Source organism: Rhododendron vialii, chromosome 2a, assembly GCF_030253575.1.
Source record: "Rhododendron vialii isolate Sample 1 chromosome 2a, ASM3025357v1".
Lineage (NCBI taxonomy): Eukaryota > Viridiplantae > Streptophyta > Magnoliopsida > Ericales > Ericaceae > Rhododendron > Rhododendron vialii.
In genome coordinates, this window is record NC_080558.1 from 71,758 (window position 1) to 95,306 (window position 23,549).

The following is a 23,549-nucleotide window of genomic DNA, read 5'->3' on the forward strand; positions in this document are numbered from 1 at the left end:
CCATAATCCGTATGATGACCAAAATAATGTAGCATTCCCATTTCCATAATCACACATCCATCGTTCAGTAGTTCCCAAAATATTACATCTTTGGCTTCGAGGCCTAAATTAACACAAGTACTGAATATATTTAAGAGTTAAGAATTACAATATTCCACAGTCAAAAGATTTACAAATAAAGTTACAAATACATCTTCAAAAGAGATTTACAAAGATGCCTAAGTAACTCTTCAATGTTTAACTTTCAAAATAATGATCACAGCCAAACACTCCAAGCATGCATGCTATTGCCCTGTGTTAGTACCTAAAAATGATAATAGGTTTAAGTTACACTAGTCCAGTAGGAAATTCTACGCTAAAATTATATGCAAGAGAAATGCAGGAATGATCACAAGGTAAGAATATGATGCAAACCATATGATAGGCAATAACTAAGGCTTAGCAATCCAACAAACTCGATATGAAATTTGGTATACACCTCAACCTTTAACCGTTTCAACTTTCCATGTGTCCAACATCGCTTTATGTTAAGTGTCATGAGCTGAAGCTCCTGCCGGGCCAGTTAAGAGATCTTGATACCCCCTGCCAGGCACCTACCCGTCGATAGGTCCTGAATGTATTCGTTGTGTCAACAAGTGTTCGAGCGTAACATATCCTTATAACATGTCATTTCAATTCAATCGAAGTTCATATAATAATCAACGTCAAACTTTTACCGAGACGAGGGCAAGGGATGCAAAGGTACATAACGAACTCAACGAATATGTTTAACAATGTTATGGGGTGATTTGATGATGTTTAAAACAAGTTTGAAGTGATCGGGGGTCAAAATAATGAAGTTTGGAGCAAAACAGCAAAACAGTCCTTAAACCCATTTGTATAGATACTGACATACAACAGAGCCTTAAAACGTTCCAGAGAATCTTGTATCGATACTGATTAGAGCAGTATCGATACAGATGCCTGTTCGAGCAGATTTTCTACAGATTTCGACGATTTCAACAACAACAACCAAGGACACGATTTAAGGCTAGAAAACACTTCTATTACATATATTGAGAGTTAGAATCACTACCTCGAGGCTGAAGAATGAAACCCACGAAAATACGAACCATAGCTTTCCGAAAATCGAAACCGAGTGCAATACATCTCCTCCGAGCCTACACCGACGGAATACGACCCACAATATGCATAGAGGGTGAAGGATTGAAGGTTGTTTTGAGTGGATTTTGAGTTGTTAGAGTGAAATTTAGAGAGAGAGCAAGAGAGATGGAGAGAGCCGAGAGAGGGAGAAAGAGCCAGGTGAGGGAGAGGAGGAAAAATGATCTCCTACACTCCCAGCCTCCTATATATACCCCATATTCACAAATCACACCTTATACCCTTTCACAATCAATTCTTTCACTTTGGCCCCAAATCACATAAACACTATTGATTCATATTTCTTTCTCAATAATCAAGCATTTATAAACACATTAACATTGATAAAATAAATATGGGTCTCTACAGTGGGGCTCCACTGGAGGGAGAACATGAGACAACCAACTCTTTTTTTTTTTTCATGAAGACCAAACCAGTTTATTTAACGTTCGCCATACGGCATCTACAAATTATTCGGAATAAACCAAATCATACAACGCACAAAAAAACAGAAAAACAACCAGACCAAATTTGAGGCGACTCCGTCGAACTCCTAAGGGTTAAAACAACCAATTTCACCAAACTTGGTTTCTCATAATTTGTGAGACAATAGAAACTAGAAATTTTGATAAACTATAGATTTTGAAACAAAGGAAGAAACTAAATTTAAACAATAAGGGTTAAATATCACTGACACCCCATAATTTTTCCTCAAGTACAATTGCCTACTCTATGGTTGGGAAATCCTCTTTGGGAAATGATTTTTCGGCCTCTTTAGAAGGTTTGGTGCTGAATTTCAATCATACCCAACCATTAAGTTCTCTTTTGCAGGTTGACTCACGCATCAATATCTGCAAATTTTTTATAATAGAAGTGTTTTCCCCTCCTTTGTAATAAGGTCCCGTTCCGTTAAAGGAAATAAATAACCTATCTCGTAAAGCAGAAAATAAATATTTAAAAGATAAGAACCATAACAGAACGGGACCTAATACTAGTAAGACCAACCGTATATCCAATCTCTCATTTATGTAGTACCGTTCACATCTCGAATCAAACCCGGGCAATACAAATTAATCTCGTTTTTATAAGGACACTTGAAAATGAATTTAAATTTAATATTTAATCTCATTTTTTTATAAGAATATTTATTTAATATTTAGGTCGCGTTCCACCTAACTTTTAGAGAAATAAGTTGGTTTTGTTCTTATTTTAATTTTTTTCGCATTTGTTAGTATTGCGCCAAATCTATTGTGGATTATTGATTCATTTCGACAAGAGAAATCGAAAAAATATAAAAGAAAAATTATTTTTACCTAAATATTTTAGAAAATATTCATTTTTAAGAAAAAAAATTGAATATTGACAAAAAGTGCTAAAAGAAAGCAACCAAGAAGACAACTTCGGCGATTGAGTAACGGGGTCGCTTTCTCTCTCATTATTATTCACCAAGACAAGCACAAGTAGGATGTTTAAGTAAATTGTCCAAACCATAAAACCAATTCGATCTAGACCAAACCGTTCTATTTGGTCCGGTTCTACGATCAGGTTATGGTTCCAAAAAAATAAGAACCGTTAATTTTGGTTCGGTTACTGGTTCTCAATTAATGAACTATAGTTAAAACCGAACTAGATCATTTAAAACTAAGATAAATATAAAAATACATATGTGTGTAATTAAATATGTATTTGAATTTTGTAGGTTAATATTTTCTTTGTTAAACTTAATTTATTTAGAGATGAAATCTCATTTGTTTGGAAAGCTTTATTTTTTTCATTTCTTTCCTATTCTAGCAGATTATCTTCCCGTTTCTTTAATTTTAAGAGTTCATATTTTATGAATAAGTGTTTAGATGCTTATTGAATAGAATTGAAATCGAACCAAAATCGGACTGATCTTGCGATTTGGTTCTGGTTAGATTACATGCATATATTGGTTAGCTTCTGATTTCCAATTTTCAAGAATTGTTTCAAATGGTCCGATTACTGATTTTCTAGACAACCGGACCAAACTGACCGTGTACACCTCTTCTTTATGTTCTTCATTGGGCCCTCTCCTTTTTCCAACTACTTCCACCGCTTCTAGGGATTGAGGCTTCTTTTCTACCGGATTATTCCTGCTAGAAGAAGTAGAAGTGGTTGATGCTGCCGACGCCGACGTGCAGATAACTTTATAGAATTGGTAGGATGGATGGTGATAAAGGTGGCGAGAACAACGCCAAGGCCTGAGCCAGGGCCAACACCGTCACCGAGGCCTTGTCCGATAGCATCTTAAAAAAACAATGGCTCGAAGCCCTTGAGGTAAGATATTTGGTTCAAATTTTTGAAAGTTATTTGTAGTGTAACGAGCGGAGAGGGATAAATAAAAAATATTGAAAAACGTGTAGAGAAAAAAAATAAATAAAATGAGAGTTGAACTAAACAAGCTGATTATAACTCCTTAAAAATCTTTTTGTTTCTCGCTGGATGATCCTCTTTTTTCTTTTTCTAATTTTCGTTACATTAAACTTCTAATAGATCGCTACAAAATAAAATAGGAATCCAACCATGAGCTTGTCAATATGCCTTATCGAACGCAGATAGCTGCTCTTCATTCTTCTCAAAGCCTATTTTATGTCTACCACTGTGTTCGTTCCTTCTATTATACCTGTGACGCCCCCTTCATTGTATAATAATAGTATTCTTAAGCTTTGTTGGTAGTGTTCGGTTGCCTATTTAGTTTTGTTTTTGTTTTATTTTTCAATCATTACCTTACTTCTTTCTCTAATCATTACCTTATTTTTCTAATTATTATTTTCTCATCTTTTTCTATCTATCTCCAATCATTACCTACTCTCTAATCATTACCCTATTTCTCTCTCCATTCACTATCAAAACTAAATTAAACTAAACTGTCAACTTTACTTGTACATCATTAATCATTTAGGTGAATAGTGGTGGCCTTTTCAAATCTCCAGGTATTTGAGATGCTCAAGGAACAGTCTTTTTATCAACCAAAAAGATGGGACTTTACATGAAGCTCCTTATTTTGCTTGGAAAATCTGGCCAACCCTAACGTGCTCATCAACTTTTCGAAGCAATGCTTGAAGAAGGATTAGAACCCACTTCCGAACTGTACACCGCCTTACTTGCTGCTTATTCTCGAAACAATCTCATTGATGAGGCGTTCTCCATTCTTGATAGAATGAAGACCCTGCCTCTTTGTCAGCCCGATGTTTACACGTACAGTATACTGATCAAGGCTTGCGTTGATGCTTCACAATTCAAGCTGGTTGACTTGAGTCCCTGTAAGAGCAAATGGCTGAGCGATTAATAACTCCAAACACTGTCACTCAAAACGTAGTCTTAAGCCAGTGGCGGCTCCAGAAATTTGTGATAGGGTGTTCAAAAATTAACTTAACTCTACTAGCTGATATATTAACTAATAATATGTGTACATGAATCTCATATAGTTGTATAAATAGTATGGTCAAAAAACATAACTTTTGTTCTTAAAAAATTAACTACGGGGCGAAATGAAAACTTAAAAATATATACTATTTTTTAACAAAAATTTATTTTTTTCAAAAGTTGTTGTATTTTGTAGTAGACAATGTTTCGAGAATAGAGAGGGTAAAGTTTTACAGTTTTCATATTTTTTGTCAACATTTAATTAGCATATTAATCTACTAAAACCTTTGTGAAAGAAATTGTAGCGATTACCTTAGGGTTGACGTTCTCAAAAATATTTTTAAGATGACATGATGAGATTTTCTATCGTATTCTTAAATTCGGAGGAATATTATTCAAGTAAACGGGGTTTGCAATGTTGTTGAATTTTTTTAAAGTTTTGTCCATAATTTTGTAAGCTAACTAGACACACACACAAAAAAAAAGGTTTGCAATGTTGTTGAATTTTTTTAAAGTTTTGTCCATAATTTTGTAAGCTAACTAGACACACACAAAAAAAAGGTTATTGTCATGAATGCAAAATTAACACATTTAGATCATCGACAATAAAGATGGAGAAAGGATGTAAAGCATAATACTTACACCAATATATTCTTCTTTTCACTTTCTTTTTACAATTTTTTTACTATGATCATGAGCTTTATTTGATGCAATGTGTTAAGTGTTCAAATATGAATTATGTACCAAGATTGACAAGCTGTAATTGGGTTGTGATTGAGTATTCAATTCGTTTTGGGCTGTAATTGGGTTGTGATTGAGTATTCAATTCGTTTTGGGTTAGGTGTTCAATTCTTTTTGCGTTAGGTGTTCAAGACTTTTAGAATAAAGTGTTCATTGATATTTACGTTGGGTGTTCAAAGAAATGCTAGCTCATAATTTTTACATATATTCTAAGCACAAAAAATTTGTTCGGGTGTTCAGTTGACCATGCAACCTATAACATGGAGCCGCCTCTGTCTTAAGCTGCTATGGAAAGGCAGGTAAGTTAGACCAGACGGAGAAAGTGCTCTCGGGAATGCTCGAGAGTGCCAGAGCTATGCCCGATGTATGGACAATGAACACTAGTCTTACCCTTTTAATATTCTCATTGGTGCTTGCGGGAAGAAATGAATGTACGGAAAAATGTCATCAGTGATGGAGTACATGCGCAAGCATTCATTTCCTTGGACAATGTCAACTTACGATAATGTGATTGAAGTATTTTCAGAGGCAGGTGATGTGAAACACATGGAGTATACGTTTGAACAGAGGCGTGCAGAGGGTATGAAGGCAGACACCAAGACTTTCTGCTGTCTTGTTAGAGGATATGGTAATGCGCCTGTCTTTCATAAGATCATTAGCAGAGTCCAGCTGGCTGGGAAGTTGGAGATACCCGAGAACACTACATTTTGTAATGCTGTTATTTTTGCTTGTGCAAAGGCGGAGGATACGATGGAGATGGAGAGGGTATTTGAGAGAAGGAAAGATAAGCAGAGCCAACCCGATTCTACTACTTACTCTATCATGGTGCCTAACTGAGAGGTAAGATAGTCAGTGTGGCTTAAATAATATTTCAAATGCATTTGTCGCTTTAGCAATAGGAATACTGATTGATCAGATTATCAAGCTGTCACATTCAGGGAGTGAACTGCAATATCTGCTACTCAGTCTTAATGTGTTTGTAAAGCACCTTCTGTGGAAAGCCTTGATCCTTACTTAATGGAAAGCATCCAGCTTATGTTTGTTTTCTAATAAATTTAGGGTTCCTTTCGTACTTTCTATGGGAAGATTGTTCAGTTGCTGTAAAGTGAATTCATACTGATATTTATGGTTACAAAACTTCGTGAGGAGTTGTACCAAGGATATATTGCTACCTCTTTTTGGAGTTCTAATTTCTATCACTGTAATGAATTTTTTTGGTTTGTTTGGAACAAGAAAATCAGAAGGTAAATGGGGTCGAACTAGAAATTGTTATTGAGACCTCCAGTGTAAAAGGCTAAGAGGTGGAAGATAGCAGTTACAGTACATGGCACATTGAGTGGCCAGGCAGTTGTTGCGTAGGTAGCTCTTGCACATCCTAAAGTTCATTCTTTAACGTGCCAACTGAAGACGTAAGGTATTGGAACTTGGGACGGGTACAGTTAGGGGGGTTGTCTCCTCCTCCCACCATGAGACTTTCATGTCCTAGCTAGGACCACAACACAGCTTAGGAATCGCATCATCATCGTGCATCAGTGCTCAAGTCCTGTCCGCCAAACTAAGGAGGCACAATCCACAAAGTAAATCCTCTGTAAATGTCTTTAGTTTTGTTGAGGTCGAGCCAACATTGATACATTACCTTTCCCTACTAGATGTAAATGGATGAATCTATAAACAGCCTTGCTGATACTAACTCAAGAAAAAAGCTAGCTGAACCTTCCTGTTGCTTTACGTTTGTCAAATTCACGAGTTATATTCATCAATCTCTCAGGTCTAATAATTTTACAGTTGTCGGTAGAGATAAATGCACAATCAGTAGTGGGGGCAAAAGTTCAATTTTGCCAATCTGGTTTTGCTTTGGTGAAGATGTATTCCACCAAAATAAAGTCTGTGTAGCCATATTTCATATTTGATTAAAAGTCACTCAACCAAATCAGTCTAACTTGAAGAAATGATTATGTGTATGATACTTCAATAATGTAGATGCAAATGATTTTCCCTTCACCAATCATATAAATCATGACTCTTTCACACCTATTCCAGTGTTACGGGTCACTTACACTTACAGTATACATATGAATGGCATAGCAGAGCAAAACACAATATTCATCAAAAGAGAGAAGGTACCTCTATCACACAACACAAGGGATTCATAGCAAACTACATTGCAAGAGGATATGGGGTTTTTTGTTGAAAAACAAAACTGATGGGACAATGAATTAGGAGGTTTTTTTAGGGGGCAACCTGAAGACATTATGGGGTCATAGGACAAATAATAGTTGTGGAAGAGTAAAATGGGGGGCATCTGGGCCTATACTAAATTCCTCACTGGCCACAACTGAAACGAGAGTCAGTGAGTTTGCATTTTTTTCTCCTTAGACAGAGGTATTCTAACCTGGGCAACAAGTTAAATAGATATATAATTTAATTCAACTAAACAGCTGTGACTAATGGGTTGAATGTAGTTATGCAGCAATAGTGTTTTGATTCGCATGTTGGAGCCATTAGGTGCACGATAGCATTTGCAAATAAGTTAATTGCACATTTACCTTAAATAGCGGCTATGGAAGAGGCTTCCAAGATTTCATGACCTAGTTTGGCTTCATTCTTGCAACAAATCAATACAGAGTACATAGCCTTCGTATGCATATTGACTGAATGGAAACCTCTATGTATGTAAAGTAAATGACCATGTCTGTGTGTATCTCCATGTAAAACTTCATGGCTCTTCACAGTGGCGGAGGGAGAATAGGACGAGCGGGGGCACGCGCCCCCACTCAATTTCTTTTCTTTTCTTTTTAAATTTAAGATTTTAAAATGTATATTTTGTATTTTCTCTAGTTAATTGTATTTTCTCTAGTCAAATATCATTTCATTCTCAATTTCTTTACCACATATTTGAACATTGTCATTATACTGGCGAAATGAGATGTCTAATGTGAAAAATAGCCGCCACTTACTATTTAAAACTTTCTAATGCATAATGTCCAAAATTCAAAAATGCCTAAACCATGGGTTATATGTTTTATACTTTAGCAATTATTAACAATGGGAGCAATAATGCTAAATATTGTGTAGTGAATTGCTCTTAGACTTGATCCGCTGAGACAATTCAAGTAATTCGATTGTTTTTAAATTCTATGTAATTTACTATATTAAAAAATTATGTTAGGTTTTTCAATTCTTAGCACAAATGTTTTAGCGTTGCTTAAAACGAAATTTTATGATTGAAATGTGTTTAAAAGGTGCCCCCACTTACATAGTTTTCTGGCTACGCCACTGGCTCTTCATGCCATTTTCCTTTCTAAGAGTCGTATTATTGTTGTGTGATGGTGTGAATGATATTCCTACTGATGCTTTATTGATTATGTGATTGGATTTATCCTTCAGTTGTGCTTTTATGATGTAATAACCACAGTGTTGTTTTTCCTGGAAAATAGTGTTACATAATTTTGATGCGTTATACCAAGTTACCCAGAAAAAGTATAAGAAAGGAAAGAATCAATCATACATTAAGCATTTGTTGATCATATAATCAATGGGATTTAGCTTCCTATAACCCAACAATATGGATGCCAAGCAAGCCTAGACTTTAAGCTATGAAAGTGGGAATAAAGCAAGTGTATAGTGTGCTTTGAGGCAACTTAGCATAGAGCAATTCCAGGAACTGTAACCTCTAGAATGTTCAGGGAATAAAGCATGGGTATTAGCACGGGTATTACGTAAACTGTAGCTGTTGAAGCACCATAAGCTTTTTCACAGTCCATGACAATTGAGGCACTGCATACAGAATGGCAGATGTTTATAATGAAACCATGGTCAATACATTATGTTTTAGTAGAGCATCAGGATATTCCCCAGCTGTTATTGTTCGAGTCATTATGTTTTTACCTTCTTTGGAAGTTCAATTTTGTTATGCAATATGCAAATAGAGACGCATAGACAATTGGGAAAGCAAGAAGAACAAAAGCAACAAGACCTAAATGATCATGACGAAAGCCATAAAATTCTTCAATGAAGGAGCTAATTGTCTTTGGCTCCCCAAATATCAGTATCTTTTTGTTCTCATCTCCGTATTGTGATGTCAGAAGGCCATTCAGGGACCAAGATGTAGGACAAATCCAATAGCACCAAACCCACCACTTAGGAATTTTCTGCACATAAAAAAACAAAGTCAGTACCATGTGCCCATTTTTACTTGCAATGAGAAGTTAACATTCAATGTATGCATACGGGTTGGATGCGCTCTTTCACGGAGCATGGAAATTGTTTTGCTTCCCTCAAAATTTGAATATCCTGTTTAATTTAGAAGTAGGAAGAGTTTTGGAGATCTATGCCATCTTTTTATAAGGTCTCATTGGTTATGGCTTCAATGAAATTTGAAGGTATACTCAACATATAGCAATTCCAGCGAAAATTGGAGTCTATTGTGAAAGTTATAGGGAATAATTTTAGATTGATGAAAGGAAATTGGCCGCAATACTTTTGCCTTTTTGAATGGAAGTCCTACATATGATTCTCAGTTGCAAATAAAACAACCAAGTTTTATGAGATTGCTCACCTTTTTATGTTCTCAACCACATGAGTGGGACGTTGTTGACAAACCAAGTGAAAGAGCAAACTATAATTAATTGCCTCTTTTTGTGACTCATCACAACAATTAAGTTCGATGTCTATGGGTCTGAACCTGTCTACGAGAATCATGTTCCATGTCTTTTAACCCCAAGGGTTTGGTCGAGTGGGAGTATAAAGGCAAGTACGGGGCTTACCCCCCAAGCTTGAGGGTTTGAATCTCACCACCAACCAAAAAAACTCATGGCCACAGGAGGTTTTCCCAGATGTTAACTTAAGGGCCTGAGATTAGTCGAGGTGCACGCAAGCTAGCCCGGACACCTAGTTATCAAAAAAATTAAGTTTGATGTCTTTCTTATATGACAGTGCCTAGTTCCGTTAGCAATGTAATAGAACAATGCAGACAAGTGTAGGATTTAATTTTCTTGCTAATAGGCCACTTGAATAAGGGATGGAAGGGTTTACCGGTCCTGGCATGAGGAAGCCTGCGAAAAGATTCAGTATTGTGTAGACTGCAGTTGCCAATATGGAAGCTACTTGGACATTTGAGCTTAATGAGACTATCAGCATCCCAAGGTATACGAAATACAGGAAGGTGCAAAACGTGGCGTAGAAGTACCAGAAGACCTTGTAAGCTGACCAGTAATATCCTATTGACGGATAGGTAAGGGCCACAAACAAAATTGCTTGAAATAAGGTATACGGTACTTCAATGGCCACCTAGAATCTCAACAAGTAGCACTTCCATTAACCATATAAGCATCAAGAAACATAATACTTCTGATTATCGGTATTGTATTTATGAAAAAAAAGCAATAGTGCACCTGTGCAAATGAATATGCCCATGATGAGTACATCCCAGCAAATTTTTCCCGGTACAATACTGTGCGCTCAGTGGCCACATATGGTAGTAGTGTTGAACAGTTATTTATGCCCAAGAAAATGACAGCAATAAACATTGATCCAAGTATGCTCATCAAATCTTGCTCATTGTTTCTTCAAAAGAAAGAAAAAACATGTTATACGATAGGATGTTATTATGCCTTAGGTAAAAAGAAATGGAAAATTATGTATGTATGTTGGAACCCTTCTATTATCTGACGTAGTCCATATGATTTCGGTATTATTGGGTTGAGCATTCAGAGTTACCCTGTTTAGGTCCTTGTCTACAAATGGTATTCTGCGGTTTTAGTGGATAAGATAACAGAACGCATGATGTCTGTGACGAAATCTTTCCCAGTCTGTTTGGATGTGAGTTGATATGTGTGGTTTATCTATTTCTCTTCTTGGTTATTAGTAGAGAAGTACGTGAAGTTCCAGAAAATAAACCAAAATAGAATGGGCTCGAAATCCTAGCTCTAAAGTAAATTCATTTGGGCTACTTTCTCCATGGACCACTAGTGATATTAAATTGGTATCTCTCTAGACCTTACAAGTTTTATTAGATGGAGAAGTTCTGCTATTTAGATAAACATCCTTGGGATTTACTTGTGAGGATTGTTTGTCATGCTGATTTTTAATGCAGATTGAACAAACAAAGGACTTACATATTTTGCCCTTTCTGCCAGAAGACTGCCCCAAACAACACAGATGCGACAATCATATATGTGAACCGCACCAAGTTGTATTCCGGACTTCTCCAATAGGATAAGTGTTGTTTCCAAAGGCATGCCAAAAACTGTTCCCAGCTATTCTGTGGAAAACGAGTGGGGAAGTGCAAGCTTTTTGAAGCTGGTGGTGGCTTGCTGACCTGTCTCACCAACTCGACAGTGTTTCTAGGACCAGAAGAACAAGATAAGTGTTTGGTTAGTGCAGAATGAGAATTAATTCAGACTATATGCATTGACAAATCAGAAACAACTTAACCAGGAATGCTAGTCATATATCCCACAAAAAGTAGAATGATATAGAGATCTAGGTACATGGGTTCATGTCTTTACGTGTCACGGCATGTCACCTTAGTTGGCTCCATGATCTCACATCAAGAAACCCTGTCTAGGATCTTACCCAAGGATAGAGTCTCTAAGATCTCATGATGCATGTTTCCCCTTTCCCCTTTCCCGTTTTCCTTTGTGCTTTCCTTTCTGCTTGGATCACCTATATCTTGTTAATGGCTAAAAACCAATTATTTGTGGGGTCAAACTAAACAACTGAAAAGCCCCATATGGAACGATTAGAGGCTAGGTTTGGCGGGGAGGGGTGCCTAACACCTTCCCCTCACTGTACGCTTGGCTCCTGAAAACAGAATCTCTGTCTGGTTTCTTGGTTCCTAGAACCAAGTGGCAACTCTAAACAAATTAACACGATAACGGACATGCCGCAATGGATGTCTCAAGTTTCACTTATTGGTCGTCCTGGGTGTGAGACTCTGCCTTCACGTGCGGGTATCCACACTACTCTGGCTACATCACCAACCGCTGTTCCCATTAATAACATTCAAAACTTGAATAAGTATATACTCGATCTGCAAGAAATATGATGAACAAACCTATGCTAACTTAGCTTCATTTAACTTACTGATACTGTGGTGATTCTCTGTAAATGGTGGCAAAATCTAAACCAAGCTCGGCTTCTACTGATGCAGACGTGACTTCTAACATCCATGTTGCTGGATTGTAGTTGTTCTTGATCTTTGGCAATCCCCTGATACCCTGTTGATGAAGGAACAAAGATGTTATAGTGCACAATCTTTCCACTTTTGCAGATACTTTACATCCTCTTGAGAAAAAGTACTGCCAATAGATATATTGACAAGAGTTGGAAGAACACTGACACACCTTACTTGGGCTTTTCTAGTGAAGTTCACTTTCCATGTCTGAAAATTAAGGTGAGATGCACTACTAGAAGTAGGTATTCCACACCACGACTTGGAGAGGATGGCTGGGTTTTGCATTTCTTTTTCCCAAAATGGATATGGATTCATGCAGGGTTGGATTGACGTGGATATGAATAGTTGCTAGGTTTCTAACCTAATGTGCAGGGGCAGACCCACGTTGGGGCACGTGGGGTCACGTGCCCCCATGCCTTTTTAAAAAAATTAAATTAAATACTAGTAAAATTTGATATAAATATATAAAAGTTTCCTACACTTGTGCTGAACATTGGTGTGGTGTAGTGGTTGTATATGCTGTGTAGAAATGCAGGCGCCTGGGTTCAACTCCCAGCACCCCCATCCCTTGGTTTGTTTTTTGTTTGTTTTCTAATTTTAGTTCTACCTCTTTCCTTTCTTTCCATTTTTGTTCTACCTCTTTCCTTTATTTCTCCACTTTTATCCTAATCTCTTTGTGTTTTCCTCCCAATCCAAAATATTGCGAAAATCAAATTTCTAAATTACTATATTCTTTAGTTTTTCTCTTGACTTTGGCATTAATCTTACGGTTGCCACCGTGATAGTTGAAAGATTATTTTCAGCCATGAAAATTGTCAAAAATCAATTGCAGAATAGAATGAATGATCAATATTCAATGATTGAGTGATAATTTAGTAGTATATATACAGAGAAATATTTTTTAATATTGTGAATAATACGTGCCCCCAGTATATGGAATTTCTGCGTCCGCCACTGCTAATGTGTATTTACCCTCAAAAGACCATTGTTTTGATTGGCAAACATTTTAACACACATCACAAATCTGAGTAACTTCTAGTTCTTGTATTGAGAATGATACAAGAGTTATGGTCAGAAATCTGTGTAAAACCTTCATCCATCCATCCAAAGACTTTGTTTTTCCTTTTTTTTCCCATGATAAATATTCTCAAACGATGGACCCTGGAAATCTCTGTCCTGTTACACGGTCTTGGGTAGAACTCAACCTCAAAAGCTAATTATTGAAGTGAGGGTGCCCTCACACTTATATACTTAGTATTACTTTGATACCCACGCAATGTGGAACTTCGCTTCACACCCTCCTTCATGTGTAGCATGCTCACTCGGTAGCACCTGCCGTGTGTAGGTCAGAGACACGCACCCTACCCATCTCCGGTACTAGCTCTGACACCATTTTATTACCCATGTGATGTGGGACTTTGCTTCACTTGTCCTTAGGGTGGTCAATACTCCATACTATTGGGTGTTGAAGGTACTAGTAACCAAATTTTTTATTGTTCTGTGAAGAACCAAATCTCTATTGGACTAGTGTGTATGATTCTTCATCGTTATGTTAGGAAAATTTACTTGGCAGTGGTAGAATGTACATTGCTTTTCTTCTTCTTTTTCTTGATGAATTTATTGTCATTTGGTTGCTGCGAATAGGTCACTAGATATTACATCTCAGGAAAGAAAAAAAGGGCCAGTAGATAGTGCTTACATTTCTTTAACCTCTGAAATGTGATATGGTTTTTTTGCCTTGTGTTGATACTTCTGTTAATGAACTATACGAGTATATCCTTGTCTAAACATTACTTACAATTTGTGATGTAAAGGTTATCGGTTCATACCAGTTTGATATCCACGTATGCTGTTCCTGAATTCTAGCATAACTACCATATGTATATATTACACCATGACCATTGCCCCAACACCAAAAGAGATAGTGTAGATATAAAATGTACAAGTAATATCTGCATGGAAACAGCAGATCCACGTGCCCAATAGGAAGTATATTGCTGTTGTTTTGCACATACCTCAAAATATTCTATAAGTTTACTTGAATGATGACCCAAGATTCCAGAATAGATGATTTGTCCTCCCCTTTTCATTAGAATCAACTGCAGGCATTCAATATATTGCTTAGATAAAACCTTGTATCTTGTATCATCCAAGTAATGGTACAAGTCATAATATTGGTCAACTAGAGCTCACAAATGGTAACTTTTACGCCAGTGTAGCTTAGCAGAGGACCAGAGGATACTGAAAGAAACATTTCTATCAAAAGGTTTAAAAAAGTGGTTAGTCCTCTTTTCAGTGGGATCTACATGTATTGTCCAGACAAAGACTGCATGCTATTGTAGTGTTGCGAAAACTAACAGATATGAGGACACACACCAGTTGGTCACCATGATCTACATTTGTTAGTACCAACTGGTGAAATGAAAGAAACTTGACTTAGTTTGATCATGCAAGAAGCCTGGTCTCAATAGTATCAGAATGTTAGTTAATTACCAAATCAAACCAAGCATTACGTCCCAACCCATTGGGGTCTGCTAAATGTTGGTTAATGTAGTGAGAAAGTATCTTATAAGTAGTGATCTAACAAATTATTAATCTGTAGATAGGCGAGCAGTGTCGTTGCTCTCATGTAACCAAACCAGAAAATGATTAGGTTTTTTTGGTGTTGAAATCATGAGGAAGTTGTACCATGAGCTCAACAAGAAATTTGTAATCATATCGCATAGGGGAAAAGCACGCGATGTATACATGTTCAGTATATTGTTGAGTTGGGTTGACTAATCATGGGTGGCATACGTATTAGCATGGTTGAATCCTCTTGGTTCTCTGTCATTGACTATAGGCACTTGGATGCATTATGCCCTGTGCTATAATCAGCTCGAATAACAAGAGACAGTGTTTGGTTTATGGGAGGGAATGTTTGTCAACTGTAATATGTTAATCATAGGTTTCCGGTTTTGGAAGCTACATGGCCTTAAATTTGCTTTGTTGGATCTGTATCTTACCTCATCAAATGCCTCAAAAATATCAATGCTTGGTTGATGAATAGTGCAAACCGTTGTCCTTCCTGTAGCAACTATATTCTTCACGGTGCGTATGACTATTGCCGCTGCTCTAGCATCTAAACCTGATGTAGGCTCATCCATGAAGATTATGGAGGGATTGGAAACAAGCTCCACTGCAATTGTTAATCTCTTGCGCTGCTCAGTTGAAAGACCACTTTGCCCAGGAATTCCAACTAAAGAATCTTTGATGCCATCAAGCTCAATTACTTCAATAACTTGTGCTACAAATTTCTGCATTTTTGACATGTGGGGAAATAGATAGCCTCATTTTGTTGTCTTAACTGTAAACAGAATTTGTTTGTCTATGCTCTATATAGTATTAAAGACTAGGAGTAATCAGTTTCTCACTTCTTACATGGTTTATGTCTGATGTTCTTCTATGTGAACATCTATTACCAACACAAGGCTAAGTTATTGGATTCATTTGTTGTAATTCAACTGTGTCAAACCCTCCAGATTTGCCAGAGAGTTGACTGTAGCTCCAGTGGTCTAAATGTGAAGCTTTACCTGGGAATTATAGGCTATTCTTCCTATGGATTTTTTGAATTTGACTACATCAAATTCAGCATAGGAGTTTTTTTGAAGCCACCTGGCAGCCTGATTAGTCATGAAAGCTGTCGGGTTTTAGGTATCTGACAAAGACTTTAGCCACAATTCTCGGAACTGAAAATAGATTTGTGAAGGATGCCATACAGCTTTGGTTTCTGGATTAATCTGGGCCGGTAATCGCAACCAAGCTGAGTATATTACTGATTCTTCAACGGTGATCTGTGGAGAGTGTATGTCGTTCTGCTCACAGTAGCCGGATATTCTAGCAAATAGCTTCTGTACTTTGGGATACCCTCCAATTCTTATATCACCTTCAATAGTGCCTCCGGTTTTCCTCCCACAAAGAACATCCATTAAGGTTGTTTTACCTGCCCCACTGACACCCATTAATGCTGTAAGGATCCCAGGCCTAAATACGCCCGTCATATCCTGAAGCAGCTGAAGTTTTTTCTGTTTGAAGCCACGTTCTCTCATTTCCTGTTGGTATAGTGTATAATCAATGTTTGACCTACAAAATTTCTGCTTACAATATGTAGGGTATGGCTGCACATAATTACCGGAGGGGTGTCGACAAAATATTGCACTTCTTGAAATGTCATCGTTACTGGCTCAAAAGGTAGGACTACATGACCTGTAAAACCAGCACATACTCTTGCATCATATAATGGTTTAAAGTTTGTTTTTCGGCAATTTGAAAAGCTGATGGTTTACTAGGCTTTTAGGTAAAGCGACACGAACACGAAGCAAACAGGTTGACATGCCCATTTTTGAAAATGCAGGTCATGACATAGGCGGGACATGTTACTGTAACGTTATATAAGGTTTATTATATGTTGCGTACGTGGACAATTTTTTTGAAAAGGTGATAAGAAAATGGAATAAAATTAGAAAATCACTTGTTGCATAACATCAAAATATCATTCATGTAGAACTTATATTCTTTAGAATGCAAAACTATTGCTGAATATTGTACTTGACATGATGTGTTCATCTTATAAGTGTTTTGCAACTTATTTGAAGTGCATAAGTTGTGTTCCGAAGAATGCAAAACATTGTTACTATGAAAAGGCTCGTCACATAGGACCTATTTGGAGGGACAAGGAAGCATGCCCAAGTGTCCGCAAAGTGTCAGTCAAGTGTCGAATATTATGTATAATGTTTTATTTGGGACACTTTTAAGAGTGTCCGAGGAGTGTGGGTTGTCAACACGTGTGGCGGGCATGGCATGCATACCTCATCCATAGAAGTGTCTGTGCTTCTTAGCTGGTATTCTTTCATTCTTTAAGTTGAGAAGCAATACTTGTCAAGTTATCTCACCCGATTTTGGTTGTTGGGCAATTGTTTTGGAAGAGGCGGCTTGAGCTAAAGCACATTCCCCCAGTTCTCTATTTTTATGATCTTCTTTGCCTCGCAGTTGAGATAACTTCTCTTTAGAAATAAGAGTTTGAGACATTCCCGGAGCTGCATATGTAAACTCAACAATATTATTAGTCAACCTTATACTTGGTTGCTGTTTAAAATAGACTTACGTTTTAAGTAAGTTAAGGCCAAGATGAATCCGAGGTCAAACAGAATCATGAATCCAATCAATGCCCCCACTGATATCCAATAGAAGTAACCATCAAAGTTCAGGCCATGACTAGCTAGAACACTCTGCCCTATAGTCATGTTTCCTGTAGCCTGCAGCAAGAAGGTACTGATAATGTCGATCAAAAAGAAAAAAAGAAAAAAGAAGAAGGTACTGATAACATTATATGATTCTGGCCCCTTGGCAAGGACAAAAAGTAGTGCCATCCACGGTTTACCTTCTGCCAACGTGGAGCGAGAAATTCATTCAATGAAAGCCCTATTTCCCCATATGTCATTGGCGAAATCCAGAAGCCCCACCTCAACCAAGGGGGTAAAGAAACTGTGTTGATCAAAAGACATTGGTTAAGTACTTTGGTTGTATTTTATTAACCATGAGTTATAGATGACTTACGCCTTGGAAGAAGGAAGCCTCCAAATAAAAACATTAGCAACAAGGTTAAAGACCCCAAAGTTGTTGCAGCAACCATAGTTTGGAAAACTGAGGCGACAAATCGACACAAAGATGTCGATGCTAGATGCAGGGAGAAAAGCAGAAGGAACTGGCGGAACAACCTGGAATTCTTAGAGGACTATAAGATATGGGGCACAGAAAATAGGGAGAAAATAGTCTATAATCTATATAGCATCTAATATTCAGCGGGGTATTAGCTTTGCTCACCGTTCTACTTCAGGAGAATATCCAATGACATAGTAAGTAATTGATGTCCAGAGAATAGACTCGAGTAGTGAATATGGGATCTTTAGGATGGAAGCTGGAATACAATAAGCCCATGCTGGATACAAGAAAAATGATTGGTGTTTGTGGAAGACGGGAAGTCTAGTAACCGTTAAGGAGAGCTCTGCGACTCCATTAGTCATAAGTCTGACAAGTGCATAAAACAAGGAACCCATAAAATAATCTGCATGGACCAAGTCCACAGCCATCCGAGTACGTATGAAGACTGTCATTGTCATGAATGCAGTGACGACAAGCTGCAAAATTAGGGTGTCAAACTTGTAACTACCTAGTAATTGTAATTAAATGGAAGGTAGAACATGACACAAGCGGTCACGGGATTAAAAATTACCTGTGTTGTTTTGAATACGTATACAAAGGAATTTCTCTTCATGAGAAGCAGCTCTCTAGCCATGCAGGCTTTGAATAATTCACATTTGTTCAATGGGTATATGCTAAATGATAGGGAATTTTTTGGGCTGTTGGATCTATCATATGGGTTGGAGAGCTCCTCTTCAAGCCTTTGTCCAAGAGAACTTGTTTTGAACATCTCGCAGAATTGGTCCACCGAAATGTAACTATAGTGTAGGTCAGTTCTGCACCAAAACTGTGCTTGATCCTTTTCTGAAATTACCTGAAAATGGTCATGTTTATTATGCCCGTGTGTGGCTTAAGGGAATTGCTAAAGATAGGAAACTGTATAGTGTTCACTGTTCAGCACACCTCCTGGAGGAAGTCAGCTGCACCCTTTCTTTCTGGGCACTTGAAACCGCAGCCCTCAAAATATTGCAGTGTGTGGCTGCGAGGACCATGGTACAGAATCTTCCCTTCTGCCATCAATATTATATCGTCAAATAGTTCGAACGTTTCAGGGGTTGGTTGAAGAAGTGCAACCAATGCTGTTGCATCTGTGATGTGCACCAATTGCTGAAGATAGGTCACTATCTGAAAGGTTGTGGAACTGTCTAATCCAGTTGATATTTCATCCATCAGTAAAACCTTTGTGGGACCCACAATCATCTCTCCTGCCAGATGAACCAGACAAGAAGCATTCAGTTAAGTAGAAAATGCCTGCACCACACCTGTGTTCTTTCTCGTCTGCTGGACATCAAATTCCACTCATAAATGCCCTCACATAGGCAAGATGAATTTCTAGACTGAAGAATATGGAGTTTTACATATACATACAAGTGAAATACTGAAATATGGTTTTTAAGATGCATGCTACCTGTTGTCAGTCTTTTCTTTTGGCCACCTGAAATTCCTCTTTTCATTGCATCTCCGACCACTACGTCAGCACAACTATCGAGTCCAAGGATCTGATGGGGCATAATGCATCAGTTTATTACAGCAATAGGTATAAAGATTCTAGAGGAAATACTGTTTTTAACCCAGATTGATCCTACTCTGATCTAAAGAATATACCTGCAGAATATAATCAGTCTGAAGAGTTCTTTGTTGGCCCGCAATTGCAGTTGCCTGTTAAATTTAATCATGTTCAGGCCTTTCAGTAGAGTTTTTCAACGATGGTGATTATGCATGCTTATGGTTACCTTCATGTAGGTGTCAATGTCACTGTCAGGGACAATTCCTGCTTCTTTCTCTCTTTTAATAACTTCCATCATAATTTCTTCATTTCAGAGACAAAAGTCAAAATCAAGTCATATCATTAGGCAAGGTTAAAGGAGTATGCAAAATATCCCAGGAATGAAGAATTACAAGGGAATCGGCTTACACCAATATGGGTAATATTGAAGGAGTGAGGAATCCTACCTGCTTTACTTCCCACACCCTGACAGCGCGCAGAAAAATCAATTGTTTCCCTCACAGTCATCTCAGGTATGTGCAGGTCATATTGGCTTATATAAGCTGATGTTTTTTGAGGAGCAAACTCATCTAGCCTGTAACCATTGTAAGAGATTTCCCCCTTAACCTGAAGAAACAAGAAGGAAAGAGATATAAGATGTTGTCTTTTAAACATGACGTAGCTACTGGGGTAAACTAACCTTGTGAGACTGGTTCAGTTGTCCTGCGAGGGCCAATAGCAAGGTGGTCTTCCCACAGCTTGGGGGACCAAGAAGAAGAGTGAGCCTGCGTACAACAAATCTTCCTTGAACATGAAAGCTTAAATTTTCTCATCCATAGAAATATTAAACTATTGATTGAATCTTCTGTTAACTACAACATTCACCATTTCAGAATTCAAAGAACTCGGCTGAATTGGAAACACTAAAACCGACCTGAATTTTCTGTCTAAAACCTGTGCAAGTGAACATAGGTTTATTATATACCTATGATCCTTTTTTTTCTAAATGGGTTGCATTCCCTTGATGCTTCCAAAAAAGTACTATACACCTAATATTCTATTCTCTTCTCTATTTTTCACACACGCGTGCAGGGAGGGAGGGTGCTGCTCTCATTGTGCACTACAATCATAAAGTTGGCATAACTAGGCTAAACTTGCTGTAAAAAGTAAAGAATTTACTAGGCTTTCAGTCTAATGACTGCTGCCAAAATTCTGTTATTGGTGGGTTGTTAGTTTGTCACTGGTTTAATGATGCTCTTTGCTACTGAGCCACAATTCAAGCTGGGATTCATTCCTCTGCCTGATGTTGTAAGTGTTTTGCAACCACATATGTTGGCAATGACCAATTGCATCAATAATCTTCACATATGAACAGCAATTAAAGCTCCAGCTTTGGTATATTTTGTTGTAACTGTGGTGGAAAATCAGAAATGGTCTCTTCATACTTGTATAATGCTATATATCTGTGCTTGCCTTTCTGATTCTGTGTACTGTTCAATGTAGTGAATGTACGTGCTACCCATATGCACAAGTAGGTATTATTATATTATACTTACCTTGATGGTTTGATGATGCCACTGACACCCTTCAGAACGCTTATCTTGGCCTTTTGAGACTTGCAATGGATGGCCTTTGTGTAAACCTGTTTAAAGGGTTACCTTCATTAAGCTTATTGGGGACGATCAGGTGTGCTGTTTGAGGTCTTAACCTTTCTGTATTATCTTAGTTTATCACGAGTCACGACTTGCAGGTTTAAGCAAAAAAAAAAGCCACGATGCTGCTAGTATTAGTTTGGAGGAAAACAAGGCTTCTTACAGATAACACACTTGCAATAGAGTTCCATAGTGTTGGGAGGGGCTTCCCCTGCACAACTTCACACTCTGCTTCCACAAATACATTTCTGTATCTCACCTCGACAGTAGGTAGTTTTACATCAACTCTGTAAAAACAATTGTTCAGTCAGTCTATTCGTTACAGGCGGTCGTGGTGCCCTACTTATATTGAATTCATAAAAGAATTATAGGTAATTGGTAAATAGTTACATAACCGAAAAAGAACAGCCTGATACTTCTTTTAGGCTTCAAGTCAGCTCAGATTTGGGCAGTCCCATGATATGCATGCAACACTATTCAACTAAGGTCATGGAAAAATGTTGGTTGAAGCTCATCATTAAGATCCATCAACAGATTTGATGCATGGACTGCGATCAAGCTAACAGCTCGGAATATCATTTGTTGCTGATAGACTAGCTCATTAGCATTGTGTAGGTGCTGTAGTGATGATCATGTTCCTTTTTGTGGAGATGATGCAACAACATGAATGCAATGAAGTTTTAGCCGTGCAGAAATTGATGACTATAAATCATACAGTGATTATTTATCAAGATTCAACGGCAGGATTACCTTTCTATTCTCTCTCTTAGTTTCTGCAGCAATAAGAGATTATCCTTCTCTATGTGCTTTATGATCTTCTCAATGAACACGTGACGTTCCAACGCTCCAAGCTTGGTGACATCAATCACTCTCTTCCCTTCAGATCCTGTTCTACTTCCATTGCTGTGCTCACTGTCAAACAAAGATGTTCGCAACTGTTTGAAGGCGGGTAGTCTCTCGATGGCAGCCCACTGCAACTCAAGTTCTTCATCCTCCTTTGTTATTGAATCAGAATGACTGCTTTGAAAACTAGAAGCATGATACTGATGTGGTGACTGAATGTTTTTTCCTATACTTACTAGTTCCATCTGAAATACTGTTTTTTCTTGCAGCCTCCCTAAAGGAGATTTTATCTGAAGAACTCTTGGTACGTCTTTGTGTGCCAACTGAAAAGTACTCACTTTTGTTGTTGATAGCCAGTGGCGGCATTACAGATACTGCTTGACCACCTTTTGCTTCGAAATCTGAGGTCAATTGGTAAAATGTATAAATAGTATAGATTGTATTTAACGTTTCCGGGTCTTGTTACTAGGAGTCGGTCCCATTCTTTAACATTGTTTTCCTCTTTTAGCTACAAGGCCTTGAGGCCCTTGACAGCTGATGGAACTGTGTGGCCCTTTTTCTTCATCTCTTTCTTCCTTTCTTTTGTCTTTCCTTTTTTATTTTTTCGACCGTAGATATCCCACGGTGGTGACAAATGAGATATGTGACTTTCATTTTTAGTGGTAAACTTTGTTACATGAACTTGGGTATGAGTATCTGTACGGTTGCATCTGCAAGTGTTAGACTTTCTTAAAAACTTAAAGTTGATGATAACAGGATATGTCCCATACTTAGTTACGTGTTCGTGGACACGTCTTGAGTACTTGTATAGTTGTACTAAATATCCACTTCAACCATGTGAAAGGTGAAAAATGTTTCTTTTTTAGCTAATGTGAGTTTCTTTTTTGTGAGATACAACAAAAGTTAGAGGAGCCAAGTGTCGAAATCAGGCACAGACATTATACACAACAAACCTTATCCAAGTGTAGAGTGTTCGAAATTGCACTTACATAATACGTACACCGGAAGAGTCCATGTAACATGAGTAAATGGTAGAGTATGCCTTCAGTGGAAATTAAGTGACATGCTGTTTGCAAGTTGTCTTTTAACCTTTTACCTTGCCTTCTTAAAGAATCTTTAAAATAGCGCTTGTGTGCCCAGTGGCCTCTTAGACACAAAATTTGGAATATCTACGGTCGGAAGGACAACACAACATGGTAGATTGCTATTTGTGATTTTCTTTTGTTGAAGTAGAATGATAGCAAAGGACCATAGCTAAGTCATTTGTTTCAAGTCTTGTGTCGTGGAAGCCTGCCCACCATGCACCATGTTGAGTATGTTGTGTCTGTAAATATATTTTTTCTTTTAAAGGCGAAAAAAATTTATTAATTGATCTCTAAAAGTA

The 23,549-nt window shown here is 37.6% G+C and overlaps 2 protein-coding genes across 2 annotated transcripts; one reads left to right on the plus strand and one right to left on the minus strand.

The window, feature by feature from the left end:
- The first annotated feature begins 3,324 nt into the window (after window positions 1-3,324).
- LOC131316134 (pentatricopeptide repeat-containing protein At3g06430, chloroplastic-like) lies at window positions 3,325-8,909 on the plus strand. The gene is given in 6 exon segments (XM_058345410.1): window positions 3,325-3,438; window positions 4,095-4,139; window positions 4,142-4,417; window positions 4,420-4,490; window positions 5,551-5,654; window positions 5,657-8,909. Coding segments are annotated over 6 exon segments (1,059 nt in total). The 3' UTR covers window positions 6,106-8,909.
- Window positions 8,910-9,050: 141 nt separating this feature from the next.
- Window positions 9,051-22,578, minus strand: LOC131316204 (pleiotropic drug resistance protein 3-like). Its single transcript, XM_058345504.1, has 24 exons — window positions 22,073-22,578; window positions 21,486-21,609; window positions 21,227-21,312; window positions 20,371-20,455; window positions 20,138-20,297; window positions 19,918-19,994; window positions 19,790-19,843; window positions 19,593-19,683; window positions 19,088-19,389; window positions 18,717-18,998; window positions 18,308-18,621; window positions 18,041-18,201; window positions 17,865-17,968; window positions 17,589-17,739; window positions 17,377-17,520; window positions 16,617-16,690; window positions 16,204-16,536; window positions 15,451-15,741; window positions 14,461-14,544; window positions 12,355-12,488; window positions 11,385-11,612; window positions 10,662-10,833; window positions 10,303-10,557; window positions 9,051-9,419 (listed from the first exon to the last, which is right to left on the minus strand). Exons 1-24 carry the CDS (start codon window positions 22,408-22,410, stop codon window positions 9,153-9,155), a joined length of 4,311 nt encoding a protein of 1,436 aa, XP_058201487.1. The 5' UTR covers window positions 22,411-22,578; the 3' UTR covers window positions 9,051-9,152.
- Between the last annotated feature and the right edge of the window lie 971 nt (window positions 22,579-23,549).

Bases quoted from the DNA above. Each gene is read 5' to 3' on its own strand.
- LOC131316204 (XM_058345504.1), bottom strand. From the start codon at position 22,410: ATGGAACTAGTAAGTATAGGAAAAAACATTCAGTCACCACATCAGTAT. The intron at 19,684-19,789 runs GTATATTCTTTA...ATGCCCCATCAG, and splicing joins AGACTGATTATATTCTGCAG to ATCCTTGGACTCGATAGTTG. The intron at 17,969-18,040 runs GTAAGTCATCTA...TGATCAACACAG, and splicing joins AGGCTTCCTTCTTCCAAGGC to TTTCTTTACCCCCTTGGTTG.